This window comes from Hetaerina americana, unplaced genomic scaffold (assembly GCF_022747635.1).
Source record: "Hetaerina americana unplaced genomic scaffold, ioHetAmer1.1.p SCAF_3, whole genome shotgun sequence".
Lineage (NCBI taxonomy): Eukaryota > Metazoa > Arthropoda > Insecta > Odonata > Calopterygidae > Hetaerina > Hetaerina americana.
The window spans coordinates 34,775,420-34,799,377 of record NW_027286874.1 but is presented as its reverse complement, the minus strand read 5'-3'; the positions used below and the strand labels follow the sequence as shown (position 1 = coordinate 34,799,377).

The following is a 23,958-nucleotide window of genomic DNA, read 5'->3' as shown; positions in this document are numbered from 1 at the left end:
GCGACTCCCTCAGTCATGACTTCTCGTAGTGTATCCGCAATCAACTCTGTCCCCCTTCCATCTTCCCCCTCTCTCCTATCTAAACGCTATAAAACTCAATCACCTGCCATTTATCTCCGATTCTCGTGGCCTACTCAACATTTTCCTCCCATTTCCCTTACGCCCGTGCACCCTCTCCTCTCGTCCATTCCAACCCCCTTCCCTGCTCCTCTCGGATTTCCCGGCAAAAGTCTGCCGTCGTCGCCGCCGCCGAATTTGGACTGTCCCATAACTCGTCGTCATTGGCGAAATGCGACTGCATTCAGCTCCTTTCCAACCGGACGGAAATCTGTGGACTCAGAAGGTGTGAACTCGCGACAGCGGAATTGAATTTTTCCTTCCTCTCCCGGAGCAGGGGTGGATTAGCGTTAATTCGGTGCAGGGAATCATTTCTAGATTGCCATGTATAGCTACTTATAAATAATCTGTACCAGGACATCGTCTATTCCTCTTGAAGATTTTTTTATTAACCGTGGTATCAGTCATAACTGAGATTTATACACGTTTTTTCACACCGTGGACATGCTTACCCGTACCAAATTTCATTTCTGCCATTTTTTGCGACGTGCTAAGTAGTATGCTTTCGGAGGAATGAATTTCACGTACGGCGTTACATGGCCGGTTTTTAATGCCATTCTCTTTTGCTGGATTCGTACTGTAATAATTGGTATAGGATGAAACAGGAGTAATTTGCTAGAATATTTTTAGCCGCAACCCTGAGACATTTGACTATCACATGTCGTATATCTTTTTCAAAAAAAGTGTTATGTCACGTCTCATTCTCTACTCCTACTCTATCTTATCTGTTTCTTTTATGTTCCTCGGATCCGCTATGGTTTTCGCTTTTAATGCTCTCAAGGTTTTTTGAAACAATAAATTTTCATGGCGTCATATGTGGTCGGGGTAGCTATCTCGAGAATTTCTGCGTCGTAAATTATCGAAAACGAAAGTGAATCCCAATGCAAATTTGACGTCTAGTACGTTCGCTGGGTATGGTATTAAAGAGTAATTTGCCATAATATTTCTTGAAACGTACTGTGACTTAATGGATGAGAGTTGAATTTCAATATGACAGCCACTTTCGAGAAACAGTTTGGAACCTTTTCAAAAATCCTTTCAGATACTACATGAATGAAGCTTTGTTTGTTGTGACAAATCAAAAGAACTTTCAACTTGTAAGGTTACTCGTAGACAGGAAAAAGATAAGGATTTAGGCTGTTTGTTTGATTGTGACCGGTGCATTAGTTGGACCAGGGTACTCTTATATTTTGCCAGTATTTTATGATCGTTGTTAAACAATCGTTAATAATTAAAACCATTTCACTTAAAATATTATATTTCGATTATTTTTCAAAAAATCGTTGTTATTCTTGTATAAAACTCAGGCTATGCGGCAGTTAGATTAATTTTTAATAATGAATATGGAAGAGTGTAAATTTCTATACTTTTCTTCATCATTTTAATAGGGTATTGCTCGGGAATTCTTTGCAGAGATGCCGGCAGTTATTTATTCCTATCCATTGAAAATATCTGACTTTGGTCTTAATTTCCAAATAGCCTGCAAACAAAAATTTAACTCATACAGTAATGTTACCAAGCCGATGGATTTAGAATAGATCCATACTCTAAATATTGACATCCGAAGTATCTCACAGACTTGACCCGAGTTCCATTTCCATTGTTATAGAACCTCTAATTTTAGTGAAATAAACAATTGACACAATTCAATTCAGAGAACAGTTAATAATGCAAAGTCACTTCCAAATAGAAATAAAGATCAGCTACATATTTCTTTTACCTAACAACTACACGCCCGTCATTCTTTGTTCCGCTCGGATCAAGAAAATTTCAGAGTTCAAGCATTAATATTAGTAGGTCGATTTGGTTTAGTCAATTAAAATTTCCGGCGAACCGTATAGATGCATAATTAATGGCAAATGATTCGGTACTTACCAACGGATTTGAATTTTTTAAGCATTAAATGATACTCTTAAAATTTTCTCTCGAAAGTGAGTATTTTCATTTAATACATGTCAGAAAAGTCTCGTAGAGCAAATACACCAGAACCAATTAAGATGAAATTATTGGTGTCTCCACTTGAAAAAATAGCATTCTGTTAAAGGAGAAGATTTTCCATCATTTTCGGGACCCCAGAAGATCTTTACTCTCTCGAAGCGTTCGAAAGCCTATTGTTCTTGTAGATTCTAATGAACAAACCTATCGGAATCGTCAAAATAGTTATGTCCCGTGCCGTGGATTGAGCAAGTTTTTAATTTTATATTAAATAATTAGCTCATCTCTAGGTCACTAGAGTTGTGCGCAATAGCGAGTCCAATTTGAAGTAAACATTCACGCACGTCATCGATTGTACGTATAATTAAATATTTACCTATTTTAATTTCAATCTGTATTAAGGATTTTCAATCTTCCAAAATAGTATCTTTCCTTAAAATATTATTTTTCCCTAATCCCAGAACACTCATTAATTGGCAAGTGTTTGGGAAATGTAATGAATTTTAACCTGAAGTGCAATTCGTAACTATGAAATGATTACGGTGAAAATGATGGTGATTATTTTACCCCTTGGTATACTCGAACTATTCGTGTATGCACAGACAGCAGGAACCATCCAAAACTCGCCAGAAAAGTTTTGAGGAGCCTCAGGTTAACAACCTCCGTCACAGAGCTTCGCATTCAGTTGGCAATGCGGGTGAAAGAAGGCCGGCGGGGCTAATTATCATACAGCACACTTCGTCAGGGATCATCGCTGTTCGTCCCTTCGCCAGCTATCAATTCGTTTCTGCGACTCCCCTCCCCTCTTGCTCGCCCTGCCAAGCCCACCCCACCGTGCCCCTCTTATCACCTCAACCCTCTCCTCTATTCGCACCTCAGCCTCCCCCTCTCCAACTTGACACGCCCCCGCGCAACTAATAATTCCCCTCCCCTCACTCTGCCCCCTTTTCCCTGCCACCTCTTTATGTGTACCTATCCCCTCCGCGGTATTCTATCCGTCCACGTGATTTGAATGACCGACCAAGTAGGTGGGCGGGTAAGCCGCACCCCGCTCCCCACCAGTGCCTTGAGATATGGCTCTTCGCCGTCGTCTTCGCGCCGCTTCCCTCCGCGGGTAGAGGCGGGGGAGGGAAGGGCTGATGCGGAGAGATTCCGGACGACCCAACGCAGCGGTCGCCTACGAGGGGCGGCGCGCATACGCAAGTAGATTTCGGGGCTTTCCCTCGCGTGTACCCCTCCTTTCCTCCCTCCTCTCATACCGCAGCCGCCTTTTCGCGGTTTGGGTCGATTTGGGGGGAGGGAGGGCAAATAGGTCCCCTACCCAAACCCTTTCTCTCCCTTCTCCCCCCACCTATTTGGCCTACTTGCTCAACGATGGCCATGATTTCCTCCCCCCCCGCCCTCCCGTAAGAATTGCCTTACCTCACACCCTACATGCATGCATACAATCCCTCCCCCGCGTCCTTGGTCGCCCACGCATTCCACCTATATTTAGACGCGCCTTCCCTGTATTTTTTTCTTCCACAGCCCCGAAACCTACAGTCCCCGCCTCGTCCTCATCCTCCTCTTCTCTGCCGCTCCACACACACACACTTCGTGCGCTCTCAGGAATCCGTAACCAGCGAGCATGAAAACGGGAGTTTGGTCCAAAACTTCTTTCTCCTCCTGCTCCTACTCCCTCTCCTCCAATTTCCCCCCCACCCACTTCTTCCGCGAGGGAGTATCGCGGTTGCATGCGTTGTTTATGACCGGTTTACTCGCGACGAAATCCAAATGCCCTCGTTTCCGAGATTACTGGGATGACGCATTTTCTCCCCGGGCGCAAACGAAACAAATCTGTTGCGACAACACCGCATGGTGTAATTTATTTTTTGAAAAGTGTTTTTTGAACTTGAATAATTATTGCAAAAGTTCATTTGATGTTTTGGGACGAAGTCTACCACACACGTACACTCTAATAGAACCTTAATAATACGTTCGATTGATCAAAAAGACCAAAATTCTTTTTTTAAATTTCCGTTCCTCCCTCTAAATGCTATATTCTCAGTACGTTTCCGCGAGGAATGCGGGTAGTGAACATATTTTACCGGTTGCCTCTTTGGGGCCTCCTGTGAATCTAAATTTATTCTGGTGTTTTCGTGTTTGTGACCTTATTTTCGAGCTAAGGACCATGATTTTGAGATTTTTCACGGTCTCAGTAGGAAAAAAACATTAGACACAAAGAGTTTTCCTTGGATTCCAAGAAGGCACAAAATAGTAGAGAAGCAATCGGAATAGGCTCTATTTTTAGTCGAGTCTGTCATCGTCCCCCAATCTTCAGAGACGTCATTGAAAAAGCAATAGAAAAGTGTTGATGTTGATTTCTAACACTAAATCATTGAGGTACCCAAATACTCGTATGTCAGGAATTCTTGTTTCAGTCGTGGAAATATTTGATTTAAATGATTTAGCATGTCGTCCGAAGAATGATGTATTGAGATTTCATGTTATTATTTTGGAATTTTGTTTCAAGGCTAAAAAATCTCGTCGCATGAACAGTATAGGTAAGCGCTTAACGAAAGTCTATTTAAAGTGCTATTCCTTCACTCCTTTATTTTCTTTTACTTTCTCTCACTTTCTCAAACTTGCGCTATTTTTGTTTGCTGAAGAGTCAATATTGTGCCTTTTTGGTATTTCGAAAGTGTTGTTCTAAAAAAATGAATTAGTGTTCGACCAAAATATGTGCCGTAGCGTTCGTGCATTTTTGGTTTAATATTCTTTGGGGACTTTCAAACGTGAATTTACCCAGAAGAGCCTGGGTTTTTCCCAGCTTTATTTCTTCATTCAGTGCGACTCGTCACAGTTTTACTGCTGGCCATATAAATCTTTGTTGCCTCCGTTTTCGTCTTCATTTTGTGAAGGTCATTGTGTCCGACGACGTCTTCTATGAGCTAAAGCTTTCGTGGAATGAAAAGTGAAAAATAATAACTTTGTAAGTTCCACTGATTTTTATTTGAAAAACGACCGGTTTCGTCGAATAGTCGACATCATCAGGACCATGAAGTTCCATCAAGTTGAGCCCTAAACCATAGAATTCTTTCGTGGGATGATTTTCGAGGTGGATGAATTGGCATCGGATGTGAATATGACACTCTAGCTACTATTTAATCAACCGAAAACGCAGACTATATGAAACTTATGGGGCTAAATTTTCATTCGAGTCCATAATCTGTTAACCTCGTAGAAACCAATTTGTTGGAAATGCTGGAAAGAAAAAATGTGAAATATATTCTGCCTCAACTTCCGCAATGTTTACTTGACCAAATCGTTCTATCTTTTGATGCTGTTATTGAGTTGCTAATTATTTTCAGTGTTAGCTAAGGATTGCATGAATTGTTTGAATGTTTTAATTCTGCCGTACATTTACTGTGGGAAAAATTATTAAGTTCTTTGTCGCTCCTACAACAATTTCAATCCAAAACTTAAACGACCCTACATCTGTAGTTGCCTCTATCATCTTAGACGTAGTCGCCAGGTTCTGTGACGAAGGCTTTCGTGAACAGTTTGACAAACATGGCCTAGTCTATTTAGGATACTCCGACCGGAGAGTGTGCAGTAGAGGCACATCAAAGCAAGTTATTTTGATCGGTTACTTCGAATTCTCCATTTGTGCTCTTCGACGCAAAAAGGTTCTCCTCGTAATGTGAAGAAGATGAGAAGAGGTTGGGTGAAAGGGTTGCTTGAATGGCGGCGACATGCTCCCGCTCACGTAGATCGTCGCTTCCTTTTTGAGTCAGGGGCATCCACCACCGAGCACATTGGATGGTCCTCTTTTTCGAAAATTATAAGCTAATTGAGTCGCAGTCTCTCGATGCTCCACCCGTGAGGCCCTCCCCGTTCTCGTTGCCCCCCTTTTTCCCGTCGAACGCTGCCTTGATTGAGTAATGAATTGGCGAGATGCTTTCGGGGAGGGGAAAATATCGGAGACGGCGCTCGGGAATAACGTTAATTGGATGGCAATTGCACGGAAGACGAATTGAGTAGGGAAGTTATGTGCTGTGTCAGCCGAACAATGTGGAAAGTAAGGTTATAATTTGTTCCCGTGAAGGAATGATACGTCGTCGAGGAAATTTTAGATCCGAATGTTCTCCTCGTAAAGAGTGTAAAGATTTTTTTTTCGCCACCGTACGGATTCGGTGTGAGTTTTCACGAACAAACGCCCCTCTCTAAGAAGTTGTTTGCCTTGATACTTCTGGACGACTCGTGTTTATTGGGAGTTTTTTTTTCTCGTCATGTGCCGTAGATGGATGTTCCGCCTCACCATGCTGCCGCCAAGTGTCTCCATAGTAACGGCAGGCTTTTCAGTGTGGGGATGAGGCAGGATGAGCTGAAAATGGCAACATCCTCCCCGACGTCATGGGTTGTCGAACTTCGTTTTTTCCCCTTCCCTGGGAGGAAATGAAAGGAGATGAGGGTTGCAGGGGCGCCGCCGCTGCACGTGGCGCAAGGGCAATTGAATCGAAAGAGGGAGCAAGAAAAAGTGGAAGGAACGGGGATATGACATTCTGTTTCCCGAACATTTCTATTGCAAGCCGTTCCACACTTTGTCAGCAATGAAAATTAAGTCTTCCATGCAGATAATTACAGCTTTCGTTTTCTTGCCAATGGCTACGAGCGTTTATTTCGTTCGAGAGTCGGCGTTCGACGGAGATCATTCTGACCAGGTTATCGTGACCTATTCACGCTCTGACGCAGTGATTCTCAATCCTAATAATTGGCGACCTTACTCCTTCCTCCATGTGGGTTTCCTTCTTTGATGATTAAAGGTACTGATTGCATTATCTACATACCACCAAAAGTCCCCTGACTATTTAACGCAAGGGTCGATTGGTCGAATTACAGAATAGCATGTTTTGAATGAATTCAGATTGTAAATGGCGCTAAATGTTTTATTCACACGGGGAATAGATGACTTATCACTGACTGAAAACACAGAAAATATCCACTTTTTGGCCAGATTGTTCAATGATTTCCTGATCGCAGTCTTGAATTATTCTCAAAGTATACTTAGCGCCTTTAGAAAAGCATCTGATTGTTCAATGGATTGTTTCCCATAAACTTTAAGGGGAAATTGTGATAATTTCTTTTAGAAGCGGCCAATTTAAATGGTGGAAAACTTTGGTTTGGGCAGCCTAACCAAAGTTTGCTTTTGAATGCTTGAGCTCCCTTTGAATAATATCATCTGGGCAGCTGCTTAGTTCGTCTCGCACTTCCAACTGTCCGAGTTCGCTAATCCAGAAACACCGCCATTGGGAGTGTTTCGACGGATAATCATCTCACGTCTCCAATGGCGTCGTTGTTATGGAAATACCACGCCCTAGCCCGTGCCCCTGCCAAGCCGCCAGCCGGCTGGAGTGGGAGACCTATGCGGACTTCCATTATTATTTTCCATTTTTGAACACCGATCGATATATCGTCTTATTTTGGTTTTCATCGAAAGGAATTTTGCGGGTATGCTGCGACGAATCAAATCTTGTCCTCTCGTGAACTGTGTGATTTGGGAAATGGGCGTTGTTGGGGACTAGGAGGGGTATTTTAAGGCCCCTTTTCTTTCGTCTCAAACTAGGGTGTCTAATTCTTTTGTCGGTTATTTATATTTAACTTGGCCATATGCTCATACCCCTGGAAATAAATTTCTTGCCCTACGGACAGTCATCATGTGTTTTTTTGTGATCTCCATATCCACCTTAATGAATTAGCCGTCAGTGATTTGTGGTCACTGCAACTTCTCCACTTATATGCATGTCTCTATGAATGCTCAGCGTTTTTGAAACATTACATTCTTTTAGAAATGTCGATGGAATTTTAACCTACAGTTCCGTAGTAGAAGTAATTATTATAATATTGGTCTGCGTGCTTTCTTCAGCATTTGAGCTGCTTGCCAGTTAATCGGTACATTTAAAAGTGTTAATTTATTGTATGCTGCCGAAAAAAAAAAATTTTAGGAATAGCCACTGTTCCTTAAAGAAACCAGTAAACTGTAATTTGCTTCGATTTATTTCGTCATTTCGTAGTGTGAGGGGTGAATTAATTACAATAGTTTTCTTTTTTATCCATCAACACGTGAATTTGAAAATTGTATATGCCACTATCATGGCTTTCTTCCTGATCTTTGCGTTTACGTTCTTTCGAAACGAGCACTTAATATTAAGAAATAAGTTGGAAAAACTCGTACATAAATCCTTATATGTACATTTTCATTGTTTTCATATTGGCTTTCAATTCTTTTCATGAGTATTTTGTGAAATGAGTGAGTCAGATTGCCACTGCAAATGTATGCTTTCTCGTTCAATTTTGATGACCTCACGTCTTCAGTAATGAGAAGGGGCTGTGTGCATGATGATTCATTGCTGAAGCTACTATCTCACTGATAACATAATCGGGATGGCAGCAAACGAGATAAAGCAAAAGATATAACGGGTTTTTGATTACGCGGAGAGAAGATAATAATGTGCTGTGAAGGAGACATAGTTTCACTCTCAGAGAAGATATAAAATCTGTCTAGGGTATTGGTCGGGACGGACAAGAGGATGTAAAAGTACAAATTATAAAATGTAAAACGAAGATCTATAGTTGAAGCTGGGAATATTCTGGTAACCTTGACAAAGAATGCAGTTGAATAAAATAAACTTGTAAGCGGGAGTATTTTGTGATGGAAGGACCCAGAGGAAAATAGCGGAGTTACCGAATATAGGAATTCTTTCTTTCATTAACACCAGATAACAACAGGAAATGACAGAAGACATAAGACAACAGTTTATGTAAACCTTAATTTGTAATAGGTGGGCAATAGCAGCAGTGCGGAAAAGTCAATTAGGTGCGATGTTTGTTTCTAACAAAGAATGATGAAAATAAAATTCACCGAGTAGCTAGATGCCCATGGGAGAGTGAGTGAAGGCAGACAGGGTCAAGTTGAAGAAAATACATTCTGTTCTCATTCTGTACTGTGTTGCTCAATCTATCGACAGTAAGTGGTGCCTTTGTAATGTGTCCTTAGTTATTTCTCTTCCCGTTTCGCATTATCTTAAATGGAAGGGTTTGCCAATATTTGCAATGATTCAGAGTCAGAGAGGATGAAGTGGAGTATTATGGGCGATTTCTCTCCCAGAGACTTTGTTAATATGAGCGTTTTCCTTACATTTTTTTTCAAAAATCTCTTGATTAACTTTCACCCCGCTGCCTTTCGCACCCCAATAAATGTTTGTGTTCCGATGCGTCTGTTCAAAGAGCACTGTTTTAGATTCCTTCCATGTGTTGCCATGGTTTTTGATTTCTTCCGCCATTCGTCTGTTGCTTTTTCTCGATTCCGCCATCTCCCGTATTCGGTCTCCGCCAATGCTCAATTAATTCGTCCTTCTCCCTCTCGTGTCTAGAAACCCTTACGCGTCGTTGTTTGAGTCGCAGGAAATAGAATTCCGGTAGTTTGTTAGAGTTCGACGTTTGGCTTATTTTTATTTTCCGTTTTGTTGCAACAATCTGTTAGTCTCTCATCAGCTGTAAAAAGTATACCCATAAGAATTGGAATCCGTAAATGATGGTGCTTCAAGCGGAAGGAACGTTAGCAAAAACATATGTAGCCGAAAAAAATTGCCTGGTGGGAGAAGGAGATGTAGGCGAAGGGATATGGAGTAGGTCGTAAAAATACGTGTGGCATCCACAATCCGATGAAGTTGAAAATAAGCGGATGGGAAAAGCTGAAAATTACTCAAGACAGGGAAGATGGACGCAAGAGTTCCACGGATTCCAAGAATACATGCACGTGGGTTATTTATTTGTACTCCAAAGACTTATGTAGTATTTCTGGCCTTCGTCATTTTTGTTTATTTCACGCCTTTATTTCCTTTCGCCGTTTGATCTCTTTTCCATCAGATAGACAGCGGCGCCTCTGTGGTTTATTGAGGTCCTTCGCAATGGACCTTTCTAATGTCTTCAAGTAACGATATATTTATTTTGACGCTACGTCGGGGGGTGACATTCTCGCATTTTAAGTATGCAATGTTATTATCTGTTTCTATGTAATTACAGCGTACCCTGAAGTTTTGGATTGATTTTTAATTTTAAATGAACGAGGCTATGATTACCAAACAGACATGATACCGATTGCGATGCATTACGAAAATATTACCCTAATTCTTTTGTGTAGTAATATTAGTGTCATCACTGCAAGTAAAGAGAAAACGTTGGATCGATGAATACATAATTCAATGTACTACATTTGTCAACTTATTATCTTCTATTGTCAATATAATATCGCATATAGTTTTGGGTCATTTTATTAAATAGGCGCATTCTGATTTTTTTATGAGTCAGGCACGGCGTACGAGGTAACTTAATTTCAAAATTACCCTAAGTAATGTGGAAATTAGGTTTCTAAAATTGAAAGAATTTCTTTTAAGAAAACATTCTTGGTACAAGCCATTCAAGCGTTTACACAGTTATGCATATTTCTATTATCCTCAATTATGCGTAAATGCGTATTGGAAGCTTCTGTTATGTTCACCCCTTCAATGGCTGTAGATATCCTTAATATTGCACTGCATATGAATGTTTTGCCTTTTTAAATTTAATATATTGTAATGAATGTGTTAATTCGGGATCTAAGTTTTAATTTAACCCAAAGAGCTTACAATTATTTTTCAGCCTATGAGGCTAATTTACCCGTTAATGTGAGATTTACTCCATTATCCCTTCCACCGGGAAGAGCAAAAATTATGTGGCTGTATTTACCTATCACATATCTCGTTCTAAATGAAATTCTAACGAGTTTTTTCGATTCTTTCACTTTTAGATTGCTTAGAAATTTACATCATAGGTATGTCTTTCATAATAATGACCATAATGATGACCTTAACTGGTAGATTAACAATGATAATAGATAATATCTTAAGGGTGTCATTTTTATGTTATTTAAGTTGCGCAAATAGATTTTAAAATCTCAGTTCGGTTTATACCTTGTTACTATGGTCGAGTTTACTCTTGAAATGAAGGCATACCTCAATTTCACAAATCTAACTTCCTAAACTCCATTATGCTTAAGCTTCGAGGCCTGGATTTAACTGATACAGCTTTCCTGTATTTGCATTTTAAAGAGAAAAATACCACAATGAAGGAGATATTGAAAACTTGGGTGAATGGGGCCCAAGGTGTCCATATCAAGAAATTTGACGGGCTGGATGAAGTAATGAATCACCGCAGAGCGTCTTAAAGTTGCGTGACAATTTTGAGAGAGGCATGGAACGACAAAAAGTGGCCAAAGAGACAATATATCACTCAATTCACCCGAATAATGGCGCTATAGTCGTGTCACAGGGCGAAACGAACGTTATAATTAATGAGATAATTTGACTATACAATTGATTCCAACCACGAGTTTCAATAATATTTTATAATCTTCCTCTTGAACTTAAGTTTTATACAGTGCGGAAACAGGAAATGCCTAGTGACTGAGAACTAAGTGGAAATCCACTCATAATTCTTTGCATAGAAGAGTTTTAATCTCTGCTATTTCTATTTAAAGCCGACTCTTAATTGATAGTTCAGTATTTGTCTTCTTTGTGTTGTTCATTTTTTGCTTTAACGTTATTGGGTATTTAGTTAATTTTTATTCTTCCATTGGATGACGGTTAATATACTAGGATATCCATGAAGTGTGATGGCATTCTGTCACGCAAGGAAAATTACTAATATTTGAACGAATATGGTTTTTTTAAGTTTTACTCATAGTCAAATAAGTTCAAGTATATACTACTTCAACTTTTATATATTTCAATCTTGAAATTTTTCGTTCTTCAATCTATTTTGCCATGTTACACAATGATTTATGTTATATGATTTAATTCCACAGAATATAAAATATGCCCGTGATAACCTTTAAGAGAGAACTTTCCTCTTAATTTCTTTTGTGGTCCTCGGTCGTATTTTTAGCTGTAAAGAAAGTTTTGATACTCTGTCAGTCTCATTGTCTTGGCACGATTATGACTTCTCCAGGAGTTTTAGTTGCTGGGTCTTTAATTTTTTTACTTCTCCAGCATCGGCTTTTATTTTAATTACCTAATGGTAGTCAGGACAAAAAAATCTCTCAGGAGTTATTCTCAGGGTGAAGCAAAGCGTACTGTCCCTTTTGAGTGATGTTGAATCGTCGTAACGAGTCTTGCATGAACGGGGGAGAGTAGAGACTATTATGAAGTGTTAAAGTCACATCTCGTGATTACTTTAGCAAATCGCTTTGTGATTTGACACGATGTCATCCCGACCAAAAAGTCTCCTCAACGAACAAAAATCGACATGCGCCAGCCGTTGCACTTTGGTAACTAACTCAAAGAGCTCTGGCATCGTTCAAGAAATTTGATCCTGGGCTCTTTCTCTCAGCATCAAATGGCATTAACGCTTGAATCGAATTTAACGCGAAATATCCATCGGTTTGATAAGGATAGATGTAATATATGCATACAAGGATTGTATAAAAAGTATCGGAAACAATTTTTTCATGGCGTAGCTGTACATCGCAGCGCGTTCACACCGCGCAGGCTCGACGGTGGGGGGTCTGACCTTCAACACGCGCCAATCGCCTGCGAGCGTTCGTTCAGGCTGGATCGTGTTTTTAGTGGACCTCTGTGGAGTGACTTGGTGCAAGCGCAAAATGCAGCGAACGATTGATCAGCGGTTCGCCATCAAATTTTGCGTTGGACTATGGAAATCGGGTACGGAAACGTTGGGCATGATTACAAGTGTTGAAGGATGAAAGTATGTAACAAGCTGCAGTTTTTGAGTGGCACAAGCTCTTCAAAGAAGGCGGAGAGAGTGTGAAGGATGACCCCGCGGTGGACGGCCGTCGACATCAAGAACCGACAACGTGCAACATGTCCGTGAAGATCTGAATTCAAACCGTCGCTTAAGTGTGCGCATGATCGCTGATCCTATTAGCATTGATTAGAGGACAGTGGACTTCAATATCACTGAAAATTTGGCGATGCGAAAGATCTGCACTTAACCCGTCCCGAAGGTCTTGACGGACGACCAAAAGCAGAGTCGAGTGTCAGCTTGCGAAGACCTTATTGCGATTCCCCAACTCCCTTACAGTCCCGACTTGGCACCAGCAGACTATTTCCTATTTCAAAAAGTGAAACCCTCCCTCTAAGGATACAACGACTATGGGACCCTAAGTGCCGTCAAAGAGGCTTGCACGTACCCTTAAGGACATCCGAAATCCATCTACCAGGGAACTTTCGAGTTGCAGAAAAGCCTCTAGCAAAAGTCTGTCGACGCTCAGGGGATGCACTTTGAAAGATTTAGAGCCAAGTTTATTTTCAGTAAATTTATCTCTGGCATTGTTTGACTCGCCACACTTATGTGTTGTGATGTAGATTAATGATGACTTTATTCTCCACTAAGTGCTAGTAAATCTAATAACACGGCAATATATGTTTAAATTTTTAAATCCCTTCCATTTGATCAGGGTAACAATTGAATTTCGAGTATTTTTCAGATCATTCAAAATGACTGAGCGACTCGAAATTTGGTCGAAGCGAAAGGAGTGTGATGCCTGGAATGTCATGCACATTTCTGACATTCTGTAGTGTTTGTGTGAGTTTAGAGACTTGATATTTATTTCCCAGTAAACCTAAATGATGATATTTATTTCTTGGTCCTATATTAACCTGGTTTATAGCAAACAGCATTTTAATTATCACGACATGTACTTAAAAGATATTATTTTAAGCTCGAATGATTTATACTGTCTACCATTAATTGGAAATGTAGAATTATTTAAAAAGGAAACGTATGATGTTATCAAATTTGAAGCCATTTAGTGAAAACTGTCAGTATGATGATTCTGTGTTCATTAAAATAATTTAATTGCGTCTGTAAATTAAAATCATAACATCACCAATGTGTATGAATATGCAAAAATGAGGGATTTCATTATTGTTAGCATTTTTAGCGTTGTTAGCACCTGGCCAAGGCAGGCTTTGTATGGACCCAGAGACTACTGAGCACTGCCAGATATCTTGGACCCACCAAGGCACGACACTAAATATTCTAGCACTCCACATTACAATAATTATTTTTCACTTCACACGTTTCCTACCTCCTTTCATGCCGACAAAAATGGCTAATCTTTTCCTCCCACTACCTCGCCCAGCATTCTCTTATATGAGAGTCTTAGTCCATTTCCTCTCAGTATCGCCTGAACCCACATTAACTCTCGTCGAATGAAATTAATTAATTTACACGTACAAGAGGTACATCTACGTCTACATATAACCCTGCAAGCTACCGGAAGGTGTGTGGCAAAGGGTGTAGCCAAACCGGGCGTGCACTGTACACGAGCAGATAAAATCAAACTCAGTGCATGAGACAATTTAATGGATAGGAATTCTGATATGCAAATGAATTTGTAATCACTTATCGGACTCAGGGGGAATGCACATAGCGCCGCCACCATTTATAGTAAAATCATGCAACAAGAGTGATATGTTTATTGTTAATTATTACTTGGGCTACTTTAAATATATGTACTTATGCATGTGCATGCATAGACATCTACATTCAGATTCATACATGTATATACATACACTAAAATATGCACACACATGCATACCTAGAGTCGTATATACACGTAATGATGGGTTTATTTGTTTCCTACTTTATATTAATAGCACCTGTTACTGTCTCTGATTGTTTTCTGAAGAAACGACGTATTAAATCTACCCGTTGTGCAGTCTATCTCTCTCTCCTCAGGTACCTACTCACCAATGTAATTGTTCGGAGCTTGTTTGAATAATATCATCTAGCAGTCTAAATTAACCCATGAATTTTAATGCTAACAATTTTTTCTCTTCCTTTAATTTATTTATCGCTCCTTGATTAACTTTGCTTCCACATTACGAATTTTTAAATAATTAGTATTAATGTTCATCTGTTATCTTTTCTAAAGCCTCACATATCGCCGTATATACATTGGTACTTAGGTTTTACGCATTATATATTAAATGAGTCTGTATACTTCTATAATTAAATCTTTGACGAACAATGTAAGCTACCTGATTGCTATCTGCGCCTGCACATGCATTACCTATATGTTTTTTTCGTTTCTTACTGACTCAAACTATCCTTCTTCCCCTTGACTTCACGTATATGCGTGTTTTCCTGGTTGTCCCAAGGGCATAAAAATTTATGAATCCCCAATGATAAATACTTCGCTTTTAATGGATGTAGCCGCATTTTCCAATTCATTAGTTTCCTCGTTTTAATTCAGTCAGAGTTCATACGCGACTTTGGTGCGCTGTTTCGCAATTAAATGTTACGATTATTGCATTTCGGGATCACATAGCGAAAAAGAGAAGGGAGTGATGTCGCAAATGTCGTTTTGCAAAACTGGGAATGTGTACTTTTAAGGTCGCCTATGAGAATTTTAAAAGAGTGAAAGCTACGTCTGCATTTAGGTTCATTACGTATATACTTACTTTGCGTTACAAATTATTGTAAATCATAAAAAGGAGTGAGTGAGAATTTAGCGAAATGGGAAGAAATTTAACGGAAAGTTATAGTGAGGATGTCATCTAATGTATGTTTATAAAAACCTAGAATAAAAACATGAAGATTTGAAAATCGATCTACAAAAGTATGCAGAATTTAGATAAAGATTTAGCTATAAACACTCGTAACACTAAGCCAGAAGAAAGTAATGAATATTTTAATTCATAAAAATTAAAGTCTAAAATCAGATCATTGTCTTTCTCTGTGAAAATAGTAATGCTAGAGGGCATGGTTTTCGTTGGGTAAAATGAATGAAAAGTTGTGGTATAACTGGTATGAATGGTATCAATGTCAAATCGAGTATTAATTTATTTTGCTACTCCAATTCCAAAAACCGCGACCAAACCAGGTCCCTGCCCACGGTGGGCCATGAATCCGCCATCTGCCGGGTATAAATCTTTTGTTTACTTTTCTACTTGCTATGGCATGTTACAAAATTGATAATCATCAAATGCGCTTTCGTAATTTATTATTCACCTTCAAACACATCTTTCAATGCATGGCAACGAGTAAGGAGAGGGTTCATAATGTAAAAAGTAAGGAGGAAGTTTACTTTAAAGGAGCTGAAAAGAAGCGAAGTCTTTAGCGAAAAGATTATGCTTACTGTAAAAAGTGACATCCTGGACTGAGCAAATGCCAAAAAAATGTCGATGCCCCAAATTTTCCATTTTTTGGAATCGAGCATTTTGACCGTGCGAATATGCAATGCGGACGCGCTGAAAAATCCGAATGTTCACGCGGTCTTATTTGAAGAATCAGTTGGGATATGAGGTTTTAGGAGGCTTTGTTAGTAAAACGATCCATTTAATTTGTGTGCATTACTTAACAAAAACTTCCTCCGTCGTAATTCTCGCTTCACTGAGGAATGCATATTTGATAGGGTAGTGAAAGGTGCATTGATCTACACTTTCCGCTCACATCTCTTTTTCCACTCTCGGTCATATTCCTTTGCCTCCCCTTGCCATCTCGCCCCACCTTCTTTCCAAAGTCCTCCTTTCATCCTAGTTTCTTACCGCCTCTTTCCCCCGCGCCTCTTTAAATTTCCTCCCCCACTACCGATTCCCTTCCACAGTGTCCCCCTAATCCCCATTACCGTTTGCCTCCAAGCGACTTCCTGCTCAACTGCCCGTGCACCCCCCTCCACTCACCCATACGGTGCCATCCCACAAAGCCCCTCTCAATCTTCGTACTCTCTCCTCCAACCCTTCCAACATCCCCTCAATCATTTGCACGCAGACCGTGGACAAAAAATTGAACAAAATTCATTGAAGAATCCAAATTATTAGTTACCATAATTTATCAAAGAATTGCATTTTTAGTGCTCGCGATAAAAGGGGCATTTTCATTCTCCACCTGCAATTACTCGTAAATTGTGATAGGTATGGAATCGAAAGCAATGGAACGGTATTTGCTGATGTGCCGAAGTCGAATTGCTTTACTTTATTACGATCTGAGATAGAGATTGGGTTGATATTTTTCAACAGTTATCGACAGCATCAGACACATGTTATGCCTATAATTAGTTTCGATAACATGATTAACCTAAATATATGTATCCTGAAATTATCACCGTTCAATAGTAGTGACATTAGGGACGTCATAAAGTGCCTAAATTGTGTACATCGTGAATTTTAACTACTTCGAAACGGAATACGATATGCGTTAGTCTTCCTCAAGATGGCAGAATTTGCTGTCAAAACAGAATTAATGCTTTGCTCTAGTAAGGGCTTCCGCTTTTCCCCATGGTCATCCTAGAGTCATGGCGACGCCAAGTTGTCTCCGAGATTTGTTCGAACAAATTCTAAGCTCATATATACTTTCGACGATTACCATTTCTCCTGCTGAAATACCTTTTAGGGTGTTATAAGGTTCACGTTGGAGATGATTATAAAATAATATTGTTTAACTTTACTTCATTTTTATGTATTAAAAATAGAAAGAATTTTCGAATTACAGCATCACGCCTGAACAAAGAGTTTAAGATTAAAAAATGAGCCTATTGTTGTGAATTTTGTCCATAATTAAAGCAAATTCTGTCAAAAATGGAGATTTATAAATGGCTCTCTGAGTATCTATAAGGTAAATAAATATATTTACATTAAAGTCACGAAATGTATTTATTCAGGAGAAGTATTCCATGTCAAAATAAGAAATACACTTATGAAATTTTGAAATCAAAATAATTAACTAAAAGCACTCTTAATGGTAAGTGTACTGATAGTTGTCTCTACCATCAGTTTATAATATGTTCAGTCACAGGATGAAATCAAACTTTAATTCCCATGTGCTGTATTAACACGTCGTATGCATGATTTGTTTCCTAGAAATCAATTAATGGTGCCCTAATATTTTTCTATTTTCTCTTTTCCGCAGTCCGACGCCAAGATGGTATTTGACGTGATTCAGAGGATGGAGGACACAGAACCTTTCTCGGAGGAACTCCTCGCGGCCATGAAAAGGCTATGGGCGGACACGGGGGTGCAGGAGTGCTTTGGTCGCTCCAACGAGTATCAGCTCAACGACTCCGCCAAATAGTGAGTTTTCAGTGATTGTCATACCGATATGTACTCGAAAAGCAGAATTCTGGATTGTGAATATCGTAAATTAGTCTTCAACTTCATTTTTAAGTGAATGATACTAGCACTTCCGTATTTTAACCTTGATTTTTTCAATAGTTCCTGCGGTTCTTTGTTGGCTTGTTTTGATCATAGGGATATATTCATAAAACTAGATACTTGATTAAACTTCCCTGTATTCAAACTCATGAGTTCGGCAGATAGGTTCTTCTTATGATCAGTACGAACAAGTTTAAATTATGTAAAAATTAAATGAAGTCAATTTAATTAATTATAATTAACACTATGGTAGTGTGTTTGAATTAATTGATCATATTTACGCGAGTTACATTTCATAGTTGCGTTCCTGCTTAATTTGACTCTTTTTTTATTTCCCATTTTCACTTTAAATACCCTGCCTGTATTATCGTTGACTCACGCTCCTTCTCTCATTTTTCATTAAACCAATTCGAAGAAGACAAGTAGTTTTTTTACGGGTTCTGTGATAATTTTAAAACGTCAGTGTGTCAATAACTTGGTATAAAATTGTGGTGTTTAACAATGAGTGAAGCATACCACATTGCTGCATTTGCATCACAGGTGTGGTGCTGAAATTTTTTTTTCTGCCTAATCGCCACCCAGTAAGAGTGGTTACTTTAACCAAATTATAGCCTGGGAAAATTGCTGAATTTTAAAGGAAGTGTTTTAAATGTTGTGTCAAAAAGTTTTGTCAACCTTTTTTGGCCATCGATTCGTCTGTCAGTAACATATCAACTTTGGAATATTCTCCTCTTGAACTAACGAAAGCAAGAGACATGTGAGGTTATGGGGAGTTCTTCGAAACCAGGCTTAACCGGGAGGGTTTATTTCGTGGACGTTATATATTTCTTGTGCATCAGTGTGTCTTCTTCATATGCTTTTCTTTTATTCTCTAACTATCGGTGATTGAAATCTTCTGCTTTCCTCAGGCTTTAGCTATTAAGCTCTTTATGGCCTTCTTCAGTAATGGTCTCTCCATTCATTAAATCTATTGTAGTAATAACTGGAAGGCCTGGACGTTGTCCTATAAAATATTTTTTGGTTTCTTTTTGTTACTGTTTTCTGGACGCTTCCCTCCTAATGAGCTAAATGCTCGTTCAACGGAGTGTTTTCCCTTGCGATAATGATGCGCAAGCTATGAATTTACGCTGACGTTTGAATCGCTCATAGTTTTTCGTTATTGCGCCGAGATAGACGAACTGAAGAACATGCCTTTTTTAATTGGATCGAGGATACCACGGTGCGTCGCGATAAATGTCGCAATTACAAGAGCCCGAGGAACGCTAATGAACCATCCCATCCCATGTCTGACCTATTGGGGCGGCGAAAATGCAAATTATGTCCTCTACTTCCGAGTGCGTAGTCGAGCGTGACAGCCGTGTGCACCCGCCTCTCCCGCCCACATCCAGAGCTGGGGCCCCTCGGCAGATAGTTGCAAAACGGTCACCGTAAAAAAGTTTTCCCTGAAATTTTAATTTCCCCGGGGCTCTGAATCTGAGCCGTCTATCGGTCCCCGCGCCTCACTCACCCGCCCAGCCAGCCGCCCGCGTGTTTACCGTCGTCGGCTTTTAGTGTTTGCGATGGTGGACTCGAGAGCGTTTCGGAGGGAGTGAGAGGAGGATCCGGAGGGAGTGGGTGGGTGAGAAGGAAGGGGGAAGAAGAGGTTGAGGAGTTTTTGGTGGCAATAGATTTCGCTCGTGGGTGCCATAAATCTAGGGGAAAAAACGATGAGCGTACGAAAGTAGATAGCTAGCGTTGTCCCCCTTCCAACGAAGCCCTCTTTCAACCCTCCCCCACCCCCTTGATACTCCCGTCCATAATTGCAACCAGGGTGGTGTTTGCGCGCGCGTCTCCGTAGTTTATCTTTTCCACCCACCTCCAGCAGCCCTTCACCCCCGGGCACTCCTTCGTTCCATCCCTCCTGACTTCATTTCACTCCCGCCCAATGCTAAATTGCAAAATATCATGGCACCCCTTAAGCGCATGTCTCTTAGCAGATTTTAAATGATAATGAAGGTTGTATTCAAATTTTTCTTTGCTTTAAGCCTCAAATTCTAGCGAAGGGTATTAAACCCACGAAAATCAAAATATAGGGTTGAATGTTGATTCTTTTGTACTCCGACTTTTTCTTGTTAGGAAGCCCCAGATTTGGTTTCCGTCGCAAATACTTGTCTTTATAATACCAGGACAGCCTAATTCTCCTCTTTTACATCCATACCCTGCTCCTTCGATGCTCTCTGGTTTCGTCTTTGTAGTCGAGTTAGTGTTGGAGGCGAGGGATGTTTACCCCCCCGGGATGAATTCACAGCGTTAGGTGAAATTTGAATTGTAACTTTTTTTAGAACTTGATTCTCTGTCCTGACTTTCAAGGTTCCTTGACCTTTCTAAATTTTATTATTTGTGTATACAATATATATATATATATATATATATATATATATATATATATATATAGGTAGGTAGGTTTTGTAGGATTGTATAGTAGGTAGGTTTTGGGTGGATACAACTACTAAATAAATATTTTGTGACTTCTAACAAAACAAAATCCAGCAACCTACTTTACATCAAGTCCCTCTTTATCTCTGTGTACTTCCTTCCTCCCTTCATCCCGTCCAACATCCCTATCCTGTTCCTGCCCATTCCTCGTTTGCCCAACATTGTCCCCTCTATTACAATCTTCAACATCCCACTGCCGGTCATTACGCCCCTCATCCATTTTTCCTGCCTCCATAGGATTTCTCCCAACGAACCCCTCTCTTCGCCCACCATACCAAGTACTTCCTCATTTGTTTTCTTATCGGTCCATTTCACCTTCTCCATTCTTCTCCAAACCCACATTTCAAAAGCCTCCAGTCTACGTCTATCCTCCTGCTTCAATGACCACGTTTCTGCGCCGTACATAGCTACACTCCATATCAAAGTTTTTACGTGCCTTTTTTTAATATCCTTACTCAACGTCCCTGTCATCAACTTCCTCCTCCTTGTGAAAGCCTCTTTGCCTAGCGCAATTATTCACCTTACGTCCCTACTACTTTGACCTTGTTGGTCCAAAACACTTCCGAGATACGTAAACTGGTCTACCTGCTCTAGTTTTTGCCCTCCTATTTTAATGTATAGCTTAGCCTTTTTCTTTCTGGAAAATCGCATAACCTTTGTTTTATTAATGTTGATTCTCATCCCATATCTGTCGCACTGAATTTTCAATTCTCTCAGCAATGTTTGCAATCCCATGGCTGACTGACAAGGCTGGGCGGCTGACATTATGTATGTATCTGTATATGATTATAAGTAATTAAAGCAAAATCATTTCGATTTAAATTTAATACAATACTACCATCCGTTCAGTATCAATTCTCTCTACACTGATTCACCCTTCCATCTCCTCACTATTGCTAACGTACTCCTTAGTATTTCATCCCTCATACTCACCTTGAGCACAACATTTTCATCTCGCAATTTCTAGGCTTTGTTTTGTACTCATATTGTAAATTATAATTAGTAACTCCTCCTCTATAGAAAAAGTGCAAATAGTAATTTCTTCGAGATGAAGGAAACAGGGATTAATTTAAGTTCCATCGAAAGAAGCTTACGTTTTATAGTAACCAATTGATATCATTTGGAGAAAGTAATATGAAAGACAACTAGAGTTCGAACCTCAACATAATTCTGAAGGAAAAATACCACGTGTATTTAGCACTAGTGAATCATCGTCTGGTGCCACTGATAGAAATTTGCTTGATCACAATAAATAGGTTTCTGCTGAATATCGTCTAACCAGCAGGGCAGAGGTCTTCATTGCATTCGTAAGGACTCTTACTTGAGGCTGCTTTAAGTGATGAGTTTCTCACCACGGAGTTCCAAGTTCCAACATAATCTGCCTATTGAATATAGGTTTTCCATTTTCCTAAATAGCACTCCGCATTATGTACCCAGTGAAAGTCCTCGTTTGTCCGATATTATTTACTTCTCCGGGTCCTCGTACCTTTTACTGCCTTCATTCCATCTAAAAAGCCTATTCTCTTCCTTTCCCTACCCCGCTTAACTAATATTCTGCCCTCTGCTATGATTATGAACACACCGCTAATACTTCCTCTCATTGTTTCCTCCAGCCACGTCTTCCGTTATCTTTGGATTTCATCAAGCCAAATTATCTCGTACCTTATTTAAAACTTAGTCGTTGGTTCTTTCTCTCTCTGTCAATTTTCTGTTTTCCATTGCCACATCTCAAAAGACTCTAAACTACGCTCATCTGCATGCCTCCAAGATCAGGTTTCAGAATAATGAAGCACTACTCTTGGTATTTAAGTTTTTCTCTTCACATCTTTAATTAGCGTATCTGCCGTCAGTTTTCTTCTTACTAATACTTAATTCGCCAATGCTGTTCATCTTGTTATAACAGTACTGCTACCTAGTCTCATTTTTCCTCCAACATACTACTAAAATACATGGTCTCCTCTAGTCCACCTATACCAGTTTATTCCTTTCTATTACACTCGTAAAGTTTAGCTAATTCTAATTTCTGGAAAATCTACTTTGGTTTTCTGATGTTAGTCTTCATCACCTATCTCTAGCATTGCTCCTGTAACGCACGCAATGATAGCTACATGACCTTAGGTGTCTGAATAACTAATGGTTGGTCATGTACAAACATATCTTACTAATGACTTCGCCGCCCACTTATGATAAACTTTGGAGCTAAAGCTCTTCGCAGGAAAGGCTTTAGCTCCTCAGCATAAATGCAAAAAAATTAGAGGCAATAACCGGCCATCGTCGCTCTCTACATCTACATCTACTTAATACCCCTCAAGCCGCCGCAAGGGCGTGTGGCGGGGGGTGTTAGGACTCTTATGCCGATTTTCCTTCCCATTTTAATTTGTGTTGTCTGACACGTACACAGGTTTAGAATTTGTCTCCTGCCCGTCCAGTCTACTAATAAAGTTGCCAATGCTGCCGTTAGCTGTAAGGGATAAAGGACTATGCATCTCCAAGGGATATTCCTATGTATCCTCCAAAAGTAAAAAAAAACTCTAATTGCGTCGTGTTAATGTTTGCCGCTTTTAGTTTCTTCGTGACGGCCGTCGGTATATAGTATTTACGTGCGTATAAGAAATTGGCTTCTATGACGAATAGAATGGTTTGAGACGTCAATTTGTGGAAGCGATTCATATCGGAAAAGAAATACTTAGTTATATGTGGAATAATTAAGTAATTCTTTTCCGGCTTCTATTATATTATAACCTATTTGGAGATACTAAAGCAGTGGACATAGCTGATAAATTCGTTTACGATGGCATGTCATACAGGTAGCATTATTTTATGGTTTATTGTTTGCTTGCATTAATTTTTGTTAAGATTATTTATTTGAATATTCTTATATTACTTTGAAATTATTCTCATGCGCTATATTAAATTTTCCTAATAATTGGTACCTGTTCTATGCATCTAGTATGCTTTATTGTCATATAAAATCGAAAAAAGATATTGGACACGCCCTATTTTCTGGATTTTGAGAGATTTCAGCTACTATAGTTCGTGCATACCCGAAGGCGACGACTTTCAAGGAGTGAATCATTTTTCCAAAACCTTTGATGAATTAAGTGCATTTTAGAGTAATTTAAAACCAATATGTAATGCAATCAGCAGGTAAAAATTTCAGTTTGTGCTTACATGAAAAGATTTTTAAACTTCATAATCTCTGTAAATCCATATATGTGCGGTATATTGCATTCTCGGA

General features: G+C 39.6%; 1 protein-coding gene across 1 annotated transcript in view; it reads left to right on the top strand.

The window, feature by feature from the left end:
* Positions 1–23,958, top strand: part of Galphao (G protein alpha o subunit) — a 239,364-nt gene that overhangs the window by 94,629 nt on the left and 120,777 nt on the right. The window contains exon 4 of the mRNA XM_071588259.1: positions 18,004–18,164. Within this exon, the coding sequence (XP_071444360.1) occupies positions 18,004–18,164 (161 nt within the window). The remainder of the gene's footprint in view (positions 1–18,003; positions 18,165–23,958) is intronic.